The sequence below is a fragment of the Phocoena phocoena genome, chromosome X (assembly GCF_963924675.1).
Source record: "Phocoena phocoena chromosome X, mPhoPho1.1, whole genome shotgun sequence".
NCBI classification, from domain to species: domain Eukaryota; kingdom Metazoa; phylum Chordata; class Mammalia; order Artiodactyla; family Phocoenidae; genus Phocoena; species Phocoena phocoena.
In genome coordinates, this window is record NC_089240.1 from 129,486,882 (window position 1) to 129,500,417 (window position 13,536).

At 42.5% G+C, this 13,536-nt stretch overlaps 1 protein-coding gene across 1 annotated transcript in view; it reads right to left on the reverse strand.

Moving 5' to 3' along the window:
- Positions 1–11,964, reverse strand: part of F8 (coagulation factor VIII) — a 116,833-nt gene extending 104,869 nt beyond the window's left edge. Inside the window, exon 1 of the mRNA XM_065900420.1 lies at positions 11,819–11,964. Within this exon, the coding sequence (XP_065756492.1) occupies positions 11,819–11,964 (146 nt within the window). The remainder of the gene's footprint in view (positions 1–11,818) is intronic.
- Positions 11,965–13,536: the final 1,572 nt, after the last annotated feature.

Consider the following 13,536-nt stretch of genomic DNA (forward strand, 5'->3'; position numbering starts at 1 on the left):
TGGGTTCAGGTTCGATCCCTGGTCGGGGAACTAAGATCCCGCATGCTGTGTGGTGTGGCCAAAAAAATAAAACATAATTTAAAAAACAGCTGGAAGTAATGCTTCCATCCCACTCTCCTCTACTGTTAACAAGGCAGATTGGAAGCTGTATATGAAGTCACAGAGAAAACTGCTGCCCCCAAAATTAGACAGACAGGTGAATGCAGAGAATCACAACTTACTAGAACAGAAACCTTCAAGTAGAAATGCCTGTGGGAACCAGTGCTGTAGTAGGAAATAAAATAAATAAATTTTAAAAAATAATAAAAATAAAAAAAGTTAAAATATGCCAGAGCATTCTGTTCTTATGCCTGCCCTCATGAGAAATTATTTTACCAGAGCTTATCATTCTGGGATTTTAATCACAGCTTCATCTACCTGGAAGAAGGAAGATACCCAACGTCATCCTGCTTCTCCTTCCATGTAGAGGAAAGGAAATACCCAACTCTAGCCAGCCTGTGTCAAGGGGTGAGACTGAGAAGCAGTGGTGAAGTCCACAGTCCGGGGGCACAGGCTCACTAAAAGACTGAGACCTAATCACAGGGCTATAGAGCACTTCCCCACACCTCACCACCACATCACTAAAGGCCTAATTTACCAAAGTTCCTTTTATCCAGTACATCACGTCCATCATTCAACAAAAACTTACAAGGCACACTAAAAGGCATTAAAAAAGAACCCCACAGTTCATAGAGACTGAGCAAGCAGCAGAACTAGAGTCAGATATGACAAGAATGTTGGAAGTATTAGACCAGAAATTAAAAAAAAAACTATGACTAATATGTTAAATATTTTAATGTAAAAAGTAGACAACATGTAAGAACAGATGGATAATAGAAACAGAAAGATGGAAATTCTAAGAAAAATCAAGAAGAAATGGTAGAGATCAAAAACACTGTAATGGAAATGAAGAGTGCCTTTGATAGGCTCCTTAGTAAACTGGATATTGTTAGGAAAAAATCTCTGAGCTTGAGCGTATGACAACAGAAACTTCCAACACTGAAACGGAGAGAGAAAGTTGCTCCTCAAGGGCTATAGATCATACCCTGGGTCATATCCCTGAGTTGTTTTGCAGATACTAAGACCCCCACCAGGCGGAAGAAGGTAAGGGCGTGCTGACCACCGGCGTGTAGACCCCAGACCACTGGAACCAGAAGGCTGATGATGTTGACTCCCTCCCGAAATACCACCTGGTTACCTCACCACCAACCAGTCAGAAGAACGTCCATAAGCTGATCAGGTATCCCGCCACCCCCTCCCTCACCTTGCCTTCAAAAGCCCTTCCCCGAAAGCCATCGGGGTGTTTGGGTCTTTTGAGCATATGAGCTGCCCGTTCTTGCTTGGCCCCAGGTTGGGCGTCTTGCAATAAATGCTGCACTTTCTGCCAAGGAAACTGCACCAAACAACCAAGTAAACTGAATGACTTAGCCAGTTGATGTTAGCCAGCCTCAGTCGTTGGCACCCCAATGCTGCCAAAATGGACATATAAATGGAGGAGCCATGATGGTGACTATGCATGGGTTCAACATCATGGACTCACCAAGGCTGATCTAGCTACTGCTGCTGTAAATGTCCAGCTTGCCAGGAACAGAGACCAACACTAAGGCCCCGATGTGTCATCATTCCTCAAGGAAACTATCCAGACACTTGGTGAGCCTCAGTAAGCTAAGCCCCAATGAACTCCTCCCAATAAACTTCCTGCACACATACATACACAAAAGAAAAAAAGCAGACAATCCTCTTTTATTTTTTTTGAAATTTGTGTGCTTAAAAAGCTATAAAATCACCCAAGGAAACAGAAGTTGTCACTACTTGCACAATGTTGGTTGGCAACATTCTTTTTCATCCCATTTGCTTTCAGATAATTCACCGACAGCCATAAATTTGTGGCAATGCTGTCACCCGTGATTAGCAGAACCCCGCTCAGAACGACCGAAAACTTAAAAGGCCCCCAAACGGTGCTTCCCAGCGAAAGGGTAGGCGTGAGGCTGTCAGAGCTCTTTCGTGACGCACACAGTGGCCCTCCGCCCACCAAAACCGCAGCTATGCTAAGGCGAAGCTGGTACCCAGCAGGGTGGAACCATCTGGTAGGTCCCCGAGTTTGTGCCCCTGGAGCTCTGATGAGGGGTGTGGCCCAGAGACGTAGGTCTGAACGGCTCTGGTGAAAAATAAAAGTGCATCGAATGGCTGACGGAGCAGACTCTGCTACGCGAGCTTCTGGGAGTCGCACTCAACACGAACGGCAGGCGACGGTGGAAAGAAGAGGCATAGACACAGGCAGACACACCAGACAGCCACTTGCAGAAGGAAGCCCTGTGAGCCCTAGACAGTGTTGAAACCAAGGAGGAAGGACCAGCCAAGGAAAGGAGGGAGATGCCCCTTCAGAAGACACAAGGGTTTGGCAGAGCCTGAAAATGGTGAGCCTGCACCTAACAGTTTAGCAGCTCTTGCTTCACATAACGATTGTTGCAAGCACGAGAGAAACTGGCCAAGCGACAGTCACAGAGGAAGACCTCAGCAGCCTCGGGGGGATGGAGCAGCAGATGGACTGAAGACACTCCTTCCAAGTGTGCACTGTTTTGCGTACACCTCTCTCAAGGAGGAGGCAAAGATGAGATTGACTTAATTCTCTCCTCCCTGACAGCCCTCCCCTCCCAGGGAGCCTTGCAGCTCACTCAATCCCAGGGTTTCCAGGACACCCGAGAAAGCACGTACCGGGAGCAGGTCGGCCAGCCCAAGGCCAGGACAAGTGACTCTATGTACTGGCTGAGGGCCAGAAGCCAGCGTACTGATAAGGAAGCCCTTCCAGTAAAAGGAGCTGATTTACGGAGGCAGGCGTGGGGATCTGCATGGACCAGAGTGCACGAGCAGGCTGAATGAGCAGATTGTCAGAGGCCCATCTCATCTACTCGTGCTACACAGCCACCTTTACCTCAAGTCACACCCATAGCCATGTGGGGGGGTCCCTGACGACCAGTTGCTGGGGGGGAAGAAGCCTGAGATTATGTACAGTTGGGTCAGCTTGGTATTCAGGTACGAGCCAAAAATTGACTGCTGTTGTATTACAGCCCCACTCGGGTGGATTCAATAGACAATGGTGAAGGATAATCTCCCGGTGGGCCAAATTTTGGCTAATGTTGGTTGTTCGCTTTGAGCAGAAAGAGAAAACCGCCCAAGGTTCAAATATATACAGACTAATGGACAGCAGCAAATGGCTTGGCTGGCTGTTCAAGGGCCTAGAAAGAAAAGGACTGGAAGGTCAAGGACAAGGATGTCTGGGGCGAAGGCATATTAGTGAGTGGGTACAAAATAAAAAAACCTTCATGTCATATGTTAATGCCATCAGAGAATAGCTACTGTGGAAGAAGTGCAAAACAGTAACAGACAAAATGACTGACAATTACCATTAGCCAGCCTCTACATGGGCCATCTCAGTGCTGGCAAGATGTGAGCCAAGTGGCTGTGGAGGCGTGGAGAGAATTAATGCATGGACCCAAAAGCAAGGGTTCCCACTGACTAAGGCTGATTTAACTTGTGTTGCCTCCCCAAATCCAACCTGCCAGCAACAGAAACCAATGCTGAGTTCCTAACTGGGCACTGTCCATCATGGAGACCAGCCAGCGATTCGGTGGCAAATTGCATTGGATCCCTTCCACCCTAGAAGGGCTGGCTCTTCATTCTGATGAGAAGAGACATGTATTTCAGGGATATGTTAGCTTTCCTGCCTGCAGGGCCTCAGCCAGCACCACTGTCTGAGGGCTCACAGAGGGTTTGATTCACTGATGTAGGATCCCATATGATATCATATCAGACCAGGAGACCACTGTACAGCAAAGGAGGTGCTGGAGTGAGCCCATGACCATGGCATCCACTGGCTTTATCAGATGCCACCCCATGCAGAAGCTGCCAGACAGAGAGAGCAATGGAATGACTTCTTAAAGGCACAGCTAAAGCTCCAGCTTGGAGGCAGGGCTCCATAAGGATAGAGGGTCAACCTCCATGGTGCTGGATATGCATTGATTCAGAGATGGTTCTGTGGCCCCAATGAGAACACACGGGTTTAGGAACCAAAGAATGGCAGCAAAAGAACCTCTCTTCCCCCGTGACCCACCCGGGGAGTCTGTGCCGCCCATCTCCACCTGCAGCTCTGGGCTCGGCAGTGTAGAAGGTCCTCACAGCACAAAACACAAGAGTCTCACTGAGTGAGAAGCAGGGGCGCCGCCTGGGCACCTGGTGCTACCGTACCCAAGGAGCGGCACGCCAGACGAGGAGCCCCCCGGGCACGACCACCAAGGGGGGAGGGCTGTCTCACGCGAAGCAGGCAGGAGTGGGTCACACCCCAGGGCAGCCACACCAGGCGAGGGGCGCGATGAGACGGCCCCTGGGGCCTGGAGAAGCTGTCCCCGATGCAGGTGAGGACATGGACAGTGAGTGAGTGGGGGTTGTGATGGCGATGGGGAGGGGGCGGCCCGGAAGGTACTCGAACCCGGCCACCTGCGGGGTGGGTGCTGCTGGAGGACAGCCCTCAGCTCCGGTATCTTCGAGGAGCGGCCCGCCGGGCTCATGCCCCGCCCACAGGGCCTGGACGCCCCTTTTCCAAAGCAGCCCACTGGCCCTTCTCAGGGACGTCACGCCCATTCCCAGAGCGGACCACAGCCCCTTTCTGGAGCAGGTCACGCCCCCTCCCCAGGATAGCCACGCCCCTTCCTAGGATAGCCAGTGCTTAATGACTGATCAGGACGGAGACACAGGGGCCTGGCCGCGTTGGCCCAAGTGGGACAACGCAGAAGGGTCATTCCCGCTCCAGAGCTCCTTGTAGGGCTGGCCTGCACTGCGGCCCAGCTTCTCCCTCCGCCCTCCCCTGCTTTCCCAGGTACTGATCCCAAGAACACTCTAAATAAAATTCCTGCACGTTGATATCCATCTCACAGTCCGCTTCTGGGGAACCCAAATGGTGATATTAATTCATATTTAAATGTGCTGTAATTTCATCTATCTCTAGAAATTTCCATGGCATTAGCCTAGGCATAGACCTACATGGCTTTTAGTCATTTAACATTATTTGATGCCTACATCATTGAGTATACTCCTCCCTTCGGTTCATTTGTCCCATCTCCTGGCCACTTTGAGACTATGCCCTTCCACAGTCATCAACTCATCCCTAGTTTGTTCCCTTCCCCTTTTCCCACTCCATATCCTTGGTTCTCCTGAGTCTACCCTACTCAGTTTCTCCAAAGTTTCCATTGGTTTCTAACAAGACTCAGACCCATGTCCAGAGATAGGTATTTTGACATACACTAGCACAGTACTTTCACTTTAATATTTATGAATAAAATGAAAATATAAGACATAAAAAATGTTTACTAGATCAAGAGCTTGGACGAGCAGAGAAGGAACAGGATCACGAGCACACAGAAAACAAATTTTTCTCTCTCTGAGGGAAGAGCGAAAACCAAAAGCCAGATAAAAGATCAAGATTGTGAGACAGAAACAGAAGGCCTAGGCCCTAGTCAAGTGGGACGTGATTTATGTCTCAGATTCAGGGTAATCTGCACAGTAAGTGACAAAATGTTCCCGGGTTCACAGATTTTACTCCTTCCTAACTTATGTGGGTTTTTTGTTTGTGTATTTCCCTTGAGGTTTGATATATAAATCTTGCCAAATATATTTGGCAACAATGTCCTTGACCTGAACTGTTCTTTCACATTTTATCTAAAACCAATCGGAAAACCTATTATATTCCCTGACCCTTGCTTAGAAGAAGTTGAGCAGCTGCAGGAATAGATAATACAAAACTGAATTTTCCCAGATGTTTGTTTCAGACCTTGGCAGAGGTTGTCAGGATGTGTCCAGAGTCAGCTTATCCTGTTAATCAGTATCAAAATAATCTAGACTATAAAATGGTGTCATCAAAATAAAAATTCTATCAACTTTTTCCTGGTAAATACATGTGACTGCCTATAAAACAACAGAAAGCTAGATAATAAATCATCTTCTCCATTCAATTCAATTTTACACTCAGTCTATTATTCACTATACCTCAGCCTGCATGTTAGATGAAAACTATAATACAAGCACAATGTATTAAGTACAAATACTTCAATATTAATTTTCAAAAAGACCAACATTAATGGATAAATGGTCAATGGTTCATTTAGATACCAGGCTACTGACCATCTGGGCCTCTACTTCAGGATCATTAACACTGCACAACCACAGGCTTGGATCGCTTCCTTAAACCATACACAAAAGTTAACTCAGTGTATCAAAGAACTAAATATAAGAGCTAAAACTATAAACCTCTTAGGAGAGAACAGGTGTAAATCTTTGTGACTTTGGATTTGGCAATGGCTTTTTAGATATGACACCAAAACCACAAGCAACCAGTGGAAAAAAGAATAGATAAATTGGAGTTCATTAAAATGAAACTCTTTGTGCTGGGAGAAAATATTGAAAACAGGTATATCTGAAAATTCACTTCTATCCAGAATATACAAAGAATTCTCAAAACTCAACAATAATAAGACAACCCAATTTAAAACTGGGCCGAAGATGTGAATAAACATTTTATTAAATAAGATACAGGAATGGTCAATTACACATGCAAAGATGCTCAGCATCTTTAGTTATCAGAGAATGTAAATTAAACATACAGTAAGATACCACCACATAGTCATTAAAAGGACTAAAATTAAATACTGGTGACATCAAATATTGTCCAGTACGTGTTGCCACTGGCACTTTCATGCATTGTTGGTGAGAGTACAAAATGGTACAACCATTCCAGAAATCTGTTGGTAGTTTCTTATAAAGTTAAACATGCATTTCAGCATGATCCAGCAATTTCACTCCTAGATATTTATGTAAGATAAAGGAAGGCAGATGGCCACACAAAAACTTGCACAGGCATGTTCATAGCAGGTTTATTTATATTAGCCCCTGGAAACAATCCAAAGGTCCATGTGGCAGGGAAAAGATATACACATTGTGATATATTCCCATAATCGAGTAGTAATCAGCCATAAAAAGGACAGAACAACTTCATGCAACAACCTAGGTGAATTTCCAAATCACAATGCTTAAGATAAAAAGCCAGACACTGAAGAATGCATACTGTATGAATCTACTGATATAAAAGTCTTGTAACTCCAAAAGCGAATCTGTAATTCCAGAAAGGAGCTTATTGCCTGGTGCCAGGTAAGGGTGGAGAGACTCACTGAAAAGTTGCAGGAGCGTTGACTAGGGTGGTGGTTATGTAACTTGTATGCATTTGCCAAAGCTTACCAAACTGTACATTTGAATATCTGTGTGTTTCATTGTATGTAAACTACAGCTGTGGTAGGCAAAATGTTGTCCCTCGTGACCTTTGCCGTTTGGTGTTATGCTCATGAATACGTTCTGTTAGACAGATCCGAAGCATGAAACAGACTTGATCACTCTTGCTAGCATGAAGATGGAGGGTGCCGCATGGAAACTGAGAGAAGGGACTAAATTCCAATTCAGCCTGGAAGTGGATTCCCCCACAGAGTCTCCAGTAAGGAGCAAAGCCCTGTCAACACCTTGATTTTGGCCTTGTATGATCCTGAGCAGAGTATCTAGTTGAGCCCACCTGGACTTCTGACCCACTGAAAATGTGAGATAATAAATGGATGTTGTTGCAAACTGCTAAGTTCGAGGTACTTTGTTACACAGCAGTAGGAAACTAACAGGATGCTCAAAGCTGATCCAAATACCAAAAAAATAATTGACAACCAAATTAAAAATGTGATTAAAAATCATGCTTCTAAATGAAATCAAAGAGGATATTACAGACTCTACTGAAAAGAATGAAAAGAAAACACTTCCTAACATAACCTATGGGATATGGAAAAACTGTTCTCAGAGAAAAATGTATAGCTTTAAATGCCTTCACTGTTAAAAACAAAGGACAAAAGAAAGAGAAAAGAACATATTATTTTCCCTAAGATATTAGAAAAAATATAGCATGACAAGCCAAAAGAAACTATCATTGATAAAGATAAAATATGAAAATAAATTAAATATAAAAAATAACCAGGGACTTCCCTGGTGGCGCAGTGGTTAAGAGTCCGCCTGGCAATGCAGGGGACACAGGTTTGAGTCCTGGTCTGGGAAGATCCCACATGCCGTGGAGCAACGAAGCCCGTGCACCACGACTACTGAGTCTGCACCCTAGAGCCCTTGAGCCACAACTACTGAGCCCGTGCTCCAGAGCCCATGCTCCGCAACAAGAGAAGCCACCGCAATGAGAAGCCCGGGCAACGCTACGAAGAGTAGCCCCCGCTCACCGCAACTAGAAGAAGCCCGTGCACAGCAACAAAGACCCAATGCAGCCAAAAATAAATTAATTAATTTTAAAAAAATAACGAAGAAGAACAAAAAAAGCCAAAAGCTCATTATTTGAAAAGACCACCCCCAACAACAACCAAAGAGAAATCCGTTACAAACTTGTTCATGTAGAAAAGATAAATAACAAAAATTTAGGAATTTAAGAATGAGAAAGGGCAAATAGCTACAGATGATGTGGAGTAAAAGAATCATGAGAGAGTGCTATATGCAACACAGTGGCAACAAAATTGAAAAAATAAAGGAAATGATTTCCTAGAAAGGTATAAAATTATTAAAGCTGACTCCAAAAATAAGTCGAATTTTGATTTGACTAGTTAACATAGAAGAGCCTGAAGAGATGATTAAAGATATTGCAAATGTCACTTGGACCAAATGGATTCATCTGTGAGTCTTATCTAACTTTAAAACAACAGATAACTCTAATGTTATTTGAGCTACTTTAGGCAATAGAAAAGGATAGAACACTCACCAATTCATCTGATAAAGCCAATAAAACTTGAATACCAAAATCTAATAATAATAGTAAAAAATAAAGTTATATATCCAGAAAAAAATGAAAACAGTAATTTGAAAAGATACATGTACCCCAATGTTCATAGCAGCACTATTTATAATAGCCAAGGCATGGAAACAACCCAAGTGCCCATCAACAGACAACTGACTTAAGAAGATGTGTTTTACACACACACACACACGCACACACACACGCACGCACACGCGCACACACACACACACACACACACACAATGGACTACTACTCAGCCATAAAAAAGGATGAAATCTTGCCATCTGTAGCAACATGGATGGACCTAGAGAATATTATGCGTAGGACCTAGAGAATATTATGCTTAGTGAAATAAGTCAGATACAGAAAGACAAATACTATATATTTCACTCATATGTGGAATCTAAAAAATAATACAAATGAATGTATATGCAAAACAGAAACAGACTCACAGATATAGAAAACAAACATGGTTATCAAAGGGGAGAGGGAAGGGGGGAGAGACAAATTAAGGGTATGGGATTAACAGACACAAACTACTATATATAACATAGGTAAGCAACAAGGATATACAGTATAGCACAGGGAACTGTAACCATTATCTTCTAAAAACCTATGATGGAATATAATATGTAAAAATACTGACTCACTATGCTCCTCACTTCAAACTAACACAATATTATAAATCAACTCTACTTCAATTAAAAAATAAAGCTATAGATCAATCCCACATAATAAAGGCACACAGTGTCTAAAAATATATTAGCACATAGAACCCAACAATAATCAAATTGCATGAACATTAGATTTTACTCCAAGAATGTAAGGATATTCAATGTCAGGAAGTCTACTGACATAATCTATTTGTCCTCAACATATTAAAGGCCAAAATTCATATGATGCTAGAATGCCGAAAAGCCATTACTAATGAAAATTTTATGGCAAGGAGTGACAAAGACCACTTATCAAGAACAAACAGCAAATGTTATTCTGAAAAGCAAAATATGAGGACTGTTTCAAGTAAAATCAATAAGATAAGAAAAAGAAATAACTGATTAAACATTGGAAAAGAGCTAGAATCTGTCTTATTTTGAATATGATTCAATACCCATAGAGACTGCCATGTAAAATTATTAGAATTTATATGAGAATTCAGTAAGGTAGCTAGATTTGAGATGAATATACACAAACCAATAACAACATATTTATAAAATGCATAGGGATAAATGTCATAATAAATCACTTACATTTATATTAATAAAATTTATGTATAAATTTAATGAAATAGATACTAATATATATGAGAATTTTATATGATGAATGCTTTTATTCAAATCAGTGACAAAAGATGTATTGTTTGATAAACGGTGCCTTGCGATAGGCTATTAATACTTGTAAGAATAAAATAGTTCTCATAATCTAAAAAAAAGTGAAAGAGCCCAAAGAAGAATGGGCAAAACATGTGAATAGTCAAATCTCAAAATATAAATGCAGTAGTCAACAAGCATTTAAAAAGATGTTCAGCCTCATTAGAAATAAAAGGAATGTGATTATTGTAATGACGGAATATCACTCCATACCTACTAGATTGGCAAAGATTAAAAAACAAGGTAAAACTTATTGCTGATGTGAACGCAGGGAGAAGGGCACTCCTATATGTTGATGGTAGAAATGTTTGAAGAGTTCTAGCCTTTTTGGAAATTAAAACTAAAAAGGAAATATTCCCTTCATCCCAGCAATATCCCTCTTGAGAATCTGTCCTATAGGAATAAAAGCAACAGTATGTAATGATATAGGATATAATGGCCCAAAACCTGGAATAATAAGGAATTTTATTTAGCCATTAAAAAGATTGAAGTTATGCCAACTGACTTGGACAGAATTCTATTAGGTGTTAGTGAGTGAGAATAGTATATAATAGCCCATTTTTGTAAAACAATGACCAAGAAAACCTTTATTTGCATATATGTGCATACATGCGTGTACATGAATATATATTACCATACTAGGGTTACCTGATTGGGGATAACCAAGAAGGGGGCTCAAGTAGAAGGAGAGTGGGGAGCAAAGCAAAAAGAACAGAAAAGATTGTAACGTATGTATGACATGACCATATTTAATATTTACATTACCATTATATATGTATTGGGTTTAAATCTTTATAATACACATTTAAAGAAAACAAAACAAAATTTAAAACAAATGACTTCAGCATTCAACTCAATAAGCAAAAAGTTAGATCAACTAAATGAACCAAAGGAAGCTAGGAAGAAGAAATGAATTGATGAAAGTAAAAACAGAAATTGATAGAACCAAAAGATGGGTCCTGACAAAAGCAATAAAATCGAGAAACTTCTTGGAAATATTATTTATGAGAGGTAAAGAGAACATACACAAACTAAGAATGGAGATATAACTACAGACACAGAACAGCTTAACAATATCACAAGACTATTATGTAACTTGATACCAATACATTATCAAATCTAGGGATAACCGATTGCTTCCTAGGAAAATGTATATAACCAATATTGACTGAAGAAGAGGTAGAAAAATCTGAATAAATCAACGGCCATAGATAATACTGGAAAGATTATTTAATATTACTCTCCCCAAATGCACCAGAACCCAGAAAAGATGAAAAGTTTCTGAACTCATGGCTAATACTATCCTCACAGCAAAATTCCGTGTAATATTGATGGGTCTTAGGGCTCTTCTCCCTGTGGAAGCTGTGGGGTAGGCTGAGGGACGTTTCGTTCTGTCTCCTATGCTGCTTGCCTCTTCGCCCTCACTCTACTCCACTCTCTAGTTTCCAGTGTGGCAGCATGTGACAGAGAGAAGCAATGGACAAAACAGCCAGAGTCACAGCCCACCATCCTGGCCGGCCCATCGAGAACAGGCCTTTACCTTGTGTCCACGCGCAGCTCACTGAGCAGTTCACTTTGCATATAGTCCCAGGACAGTTCCACCGCGCCCAGGTAGTATCTTCTGACGGCACCAAAGCTGAAAGGCAAAAGGCACAGAAAGAAGCAGGTGGAGAGCTCAATTTGCATGGCTGATTGCTAGAAAATGTTCGACTGGAGAAACGAAAGATTAATTCTTCTCTAAAAATATCTTTGGCTCCCAGGAGAAAAAAAGGTAAATTTTGTATGATTTAGTGAAAAGTCCCAAAATTTTCTCAAAGGACTTTAGGGAACTTGACTGGCTGGAGTGACAGCAGCATTAGCGCTCAGCAGTGACGGATAGGATTGCTTCCTTTTTGGCAGTGGGAAGCAGCCACAGGAAGAACTGAGTAGGAAAAGGGAGGCTGAGCTAAAGCTTAACCCGTTCACCTCTGAAAGCAGCAGGGGCACAAGAATGCTGCTTTGCTCAGAACCTTTGAGGAAAGGAAAGAGGGGGCTGATGTTGTTGAAGATTCTGGAATCCACCTGCACCAGCAAGAGTAATATTCTAACAGTCTCCCTGCTTCCGCCCTTGCCCCTCACAGACACCAATGAATGACCTTTAAAACCATAAAGCGGATGCAGTTACTTCTTTGCCCAGAAACCTCCACTGGCTTCTGGCCTCACTCAGAGTATAATCCTACATTTTGACCATGGCCTAGAGTCTTCCCCATGATCTGCATGTTCCTTCCCCCCACCTCCAAGGTTTCATCTCACTCCAGCTACTGGCCTCCTTGCTCTTCCTTAAAACACCGAGCACACCCTTGCACCTGGACCTTAGCATCTGCTGTTTCCTCTACCCGAAACCCCTTTTCCCAGATAGCCACACGTTTCCACTCCCACATCTCCTGCAAGTCTTGGCTCAAATCTCACCTTCTAATGAGCTCAGATCTGGACCAGCGCCTCGACACTGTAAGTTCTGTAGCCCCACCGGCACTACCGATATCTCTCTTGGCTTCATTTGCTTACAGAGCACTCATAACCACCCAGCATCCATGTATCTATTTCCCTTGCATCGTTGCTACCTGATGCTTCTTAAGGTTGTTTACATTTGGCCTGAGTATAGGCTATATCTCCTTACATCAAAATAAAGCCATGCTGAGCTCAAGCAGAGAACCTACTCAGTTTAATGTATATTAGGAGGCATGAGAGCCTCCCAAGGGCCTCAAAGTATAGGAGCTAATAAGAATCTTGATCAGGGTTTCTATAAGAAGTGTTATCACGGAGAGTCCACTTCTGCACGGGTAGGAATGTGTTTGGGAGCCATTGGCAAGGTATTGTCCAGCTTGGAAACAATTAGGAAGAAGCCCCTTGGGTAAACATCTGCTGAGACCTTCTCTCTGCCAGGCACAAGTTTGCAGAGATAATAGCTGGCATGTAATATATTCCAGGAACTGTTCTAAGTGCTTTCTAATGCAGCAAGCATTCTTGTCTTCATTGTACAGGTGATGAAACTGAAGCACAGAGACGTTAGGCAACTTGGCCATGGTCACACAGTTTGTAAATTGTAGCATTCATACCCATTTAATTTGGCTCCAGGAGTCTTGCTCCTAACCCTTTTACTATACGTCCATGCTTCAGAGACGAATAAAATCCAGTTCCTGTCTTCTGGGAGTCATGCTGCAGCAGCGGGGACAAAAAGGTAGATACATAGTCACAATACAGAGTGATAATTCTGTCATA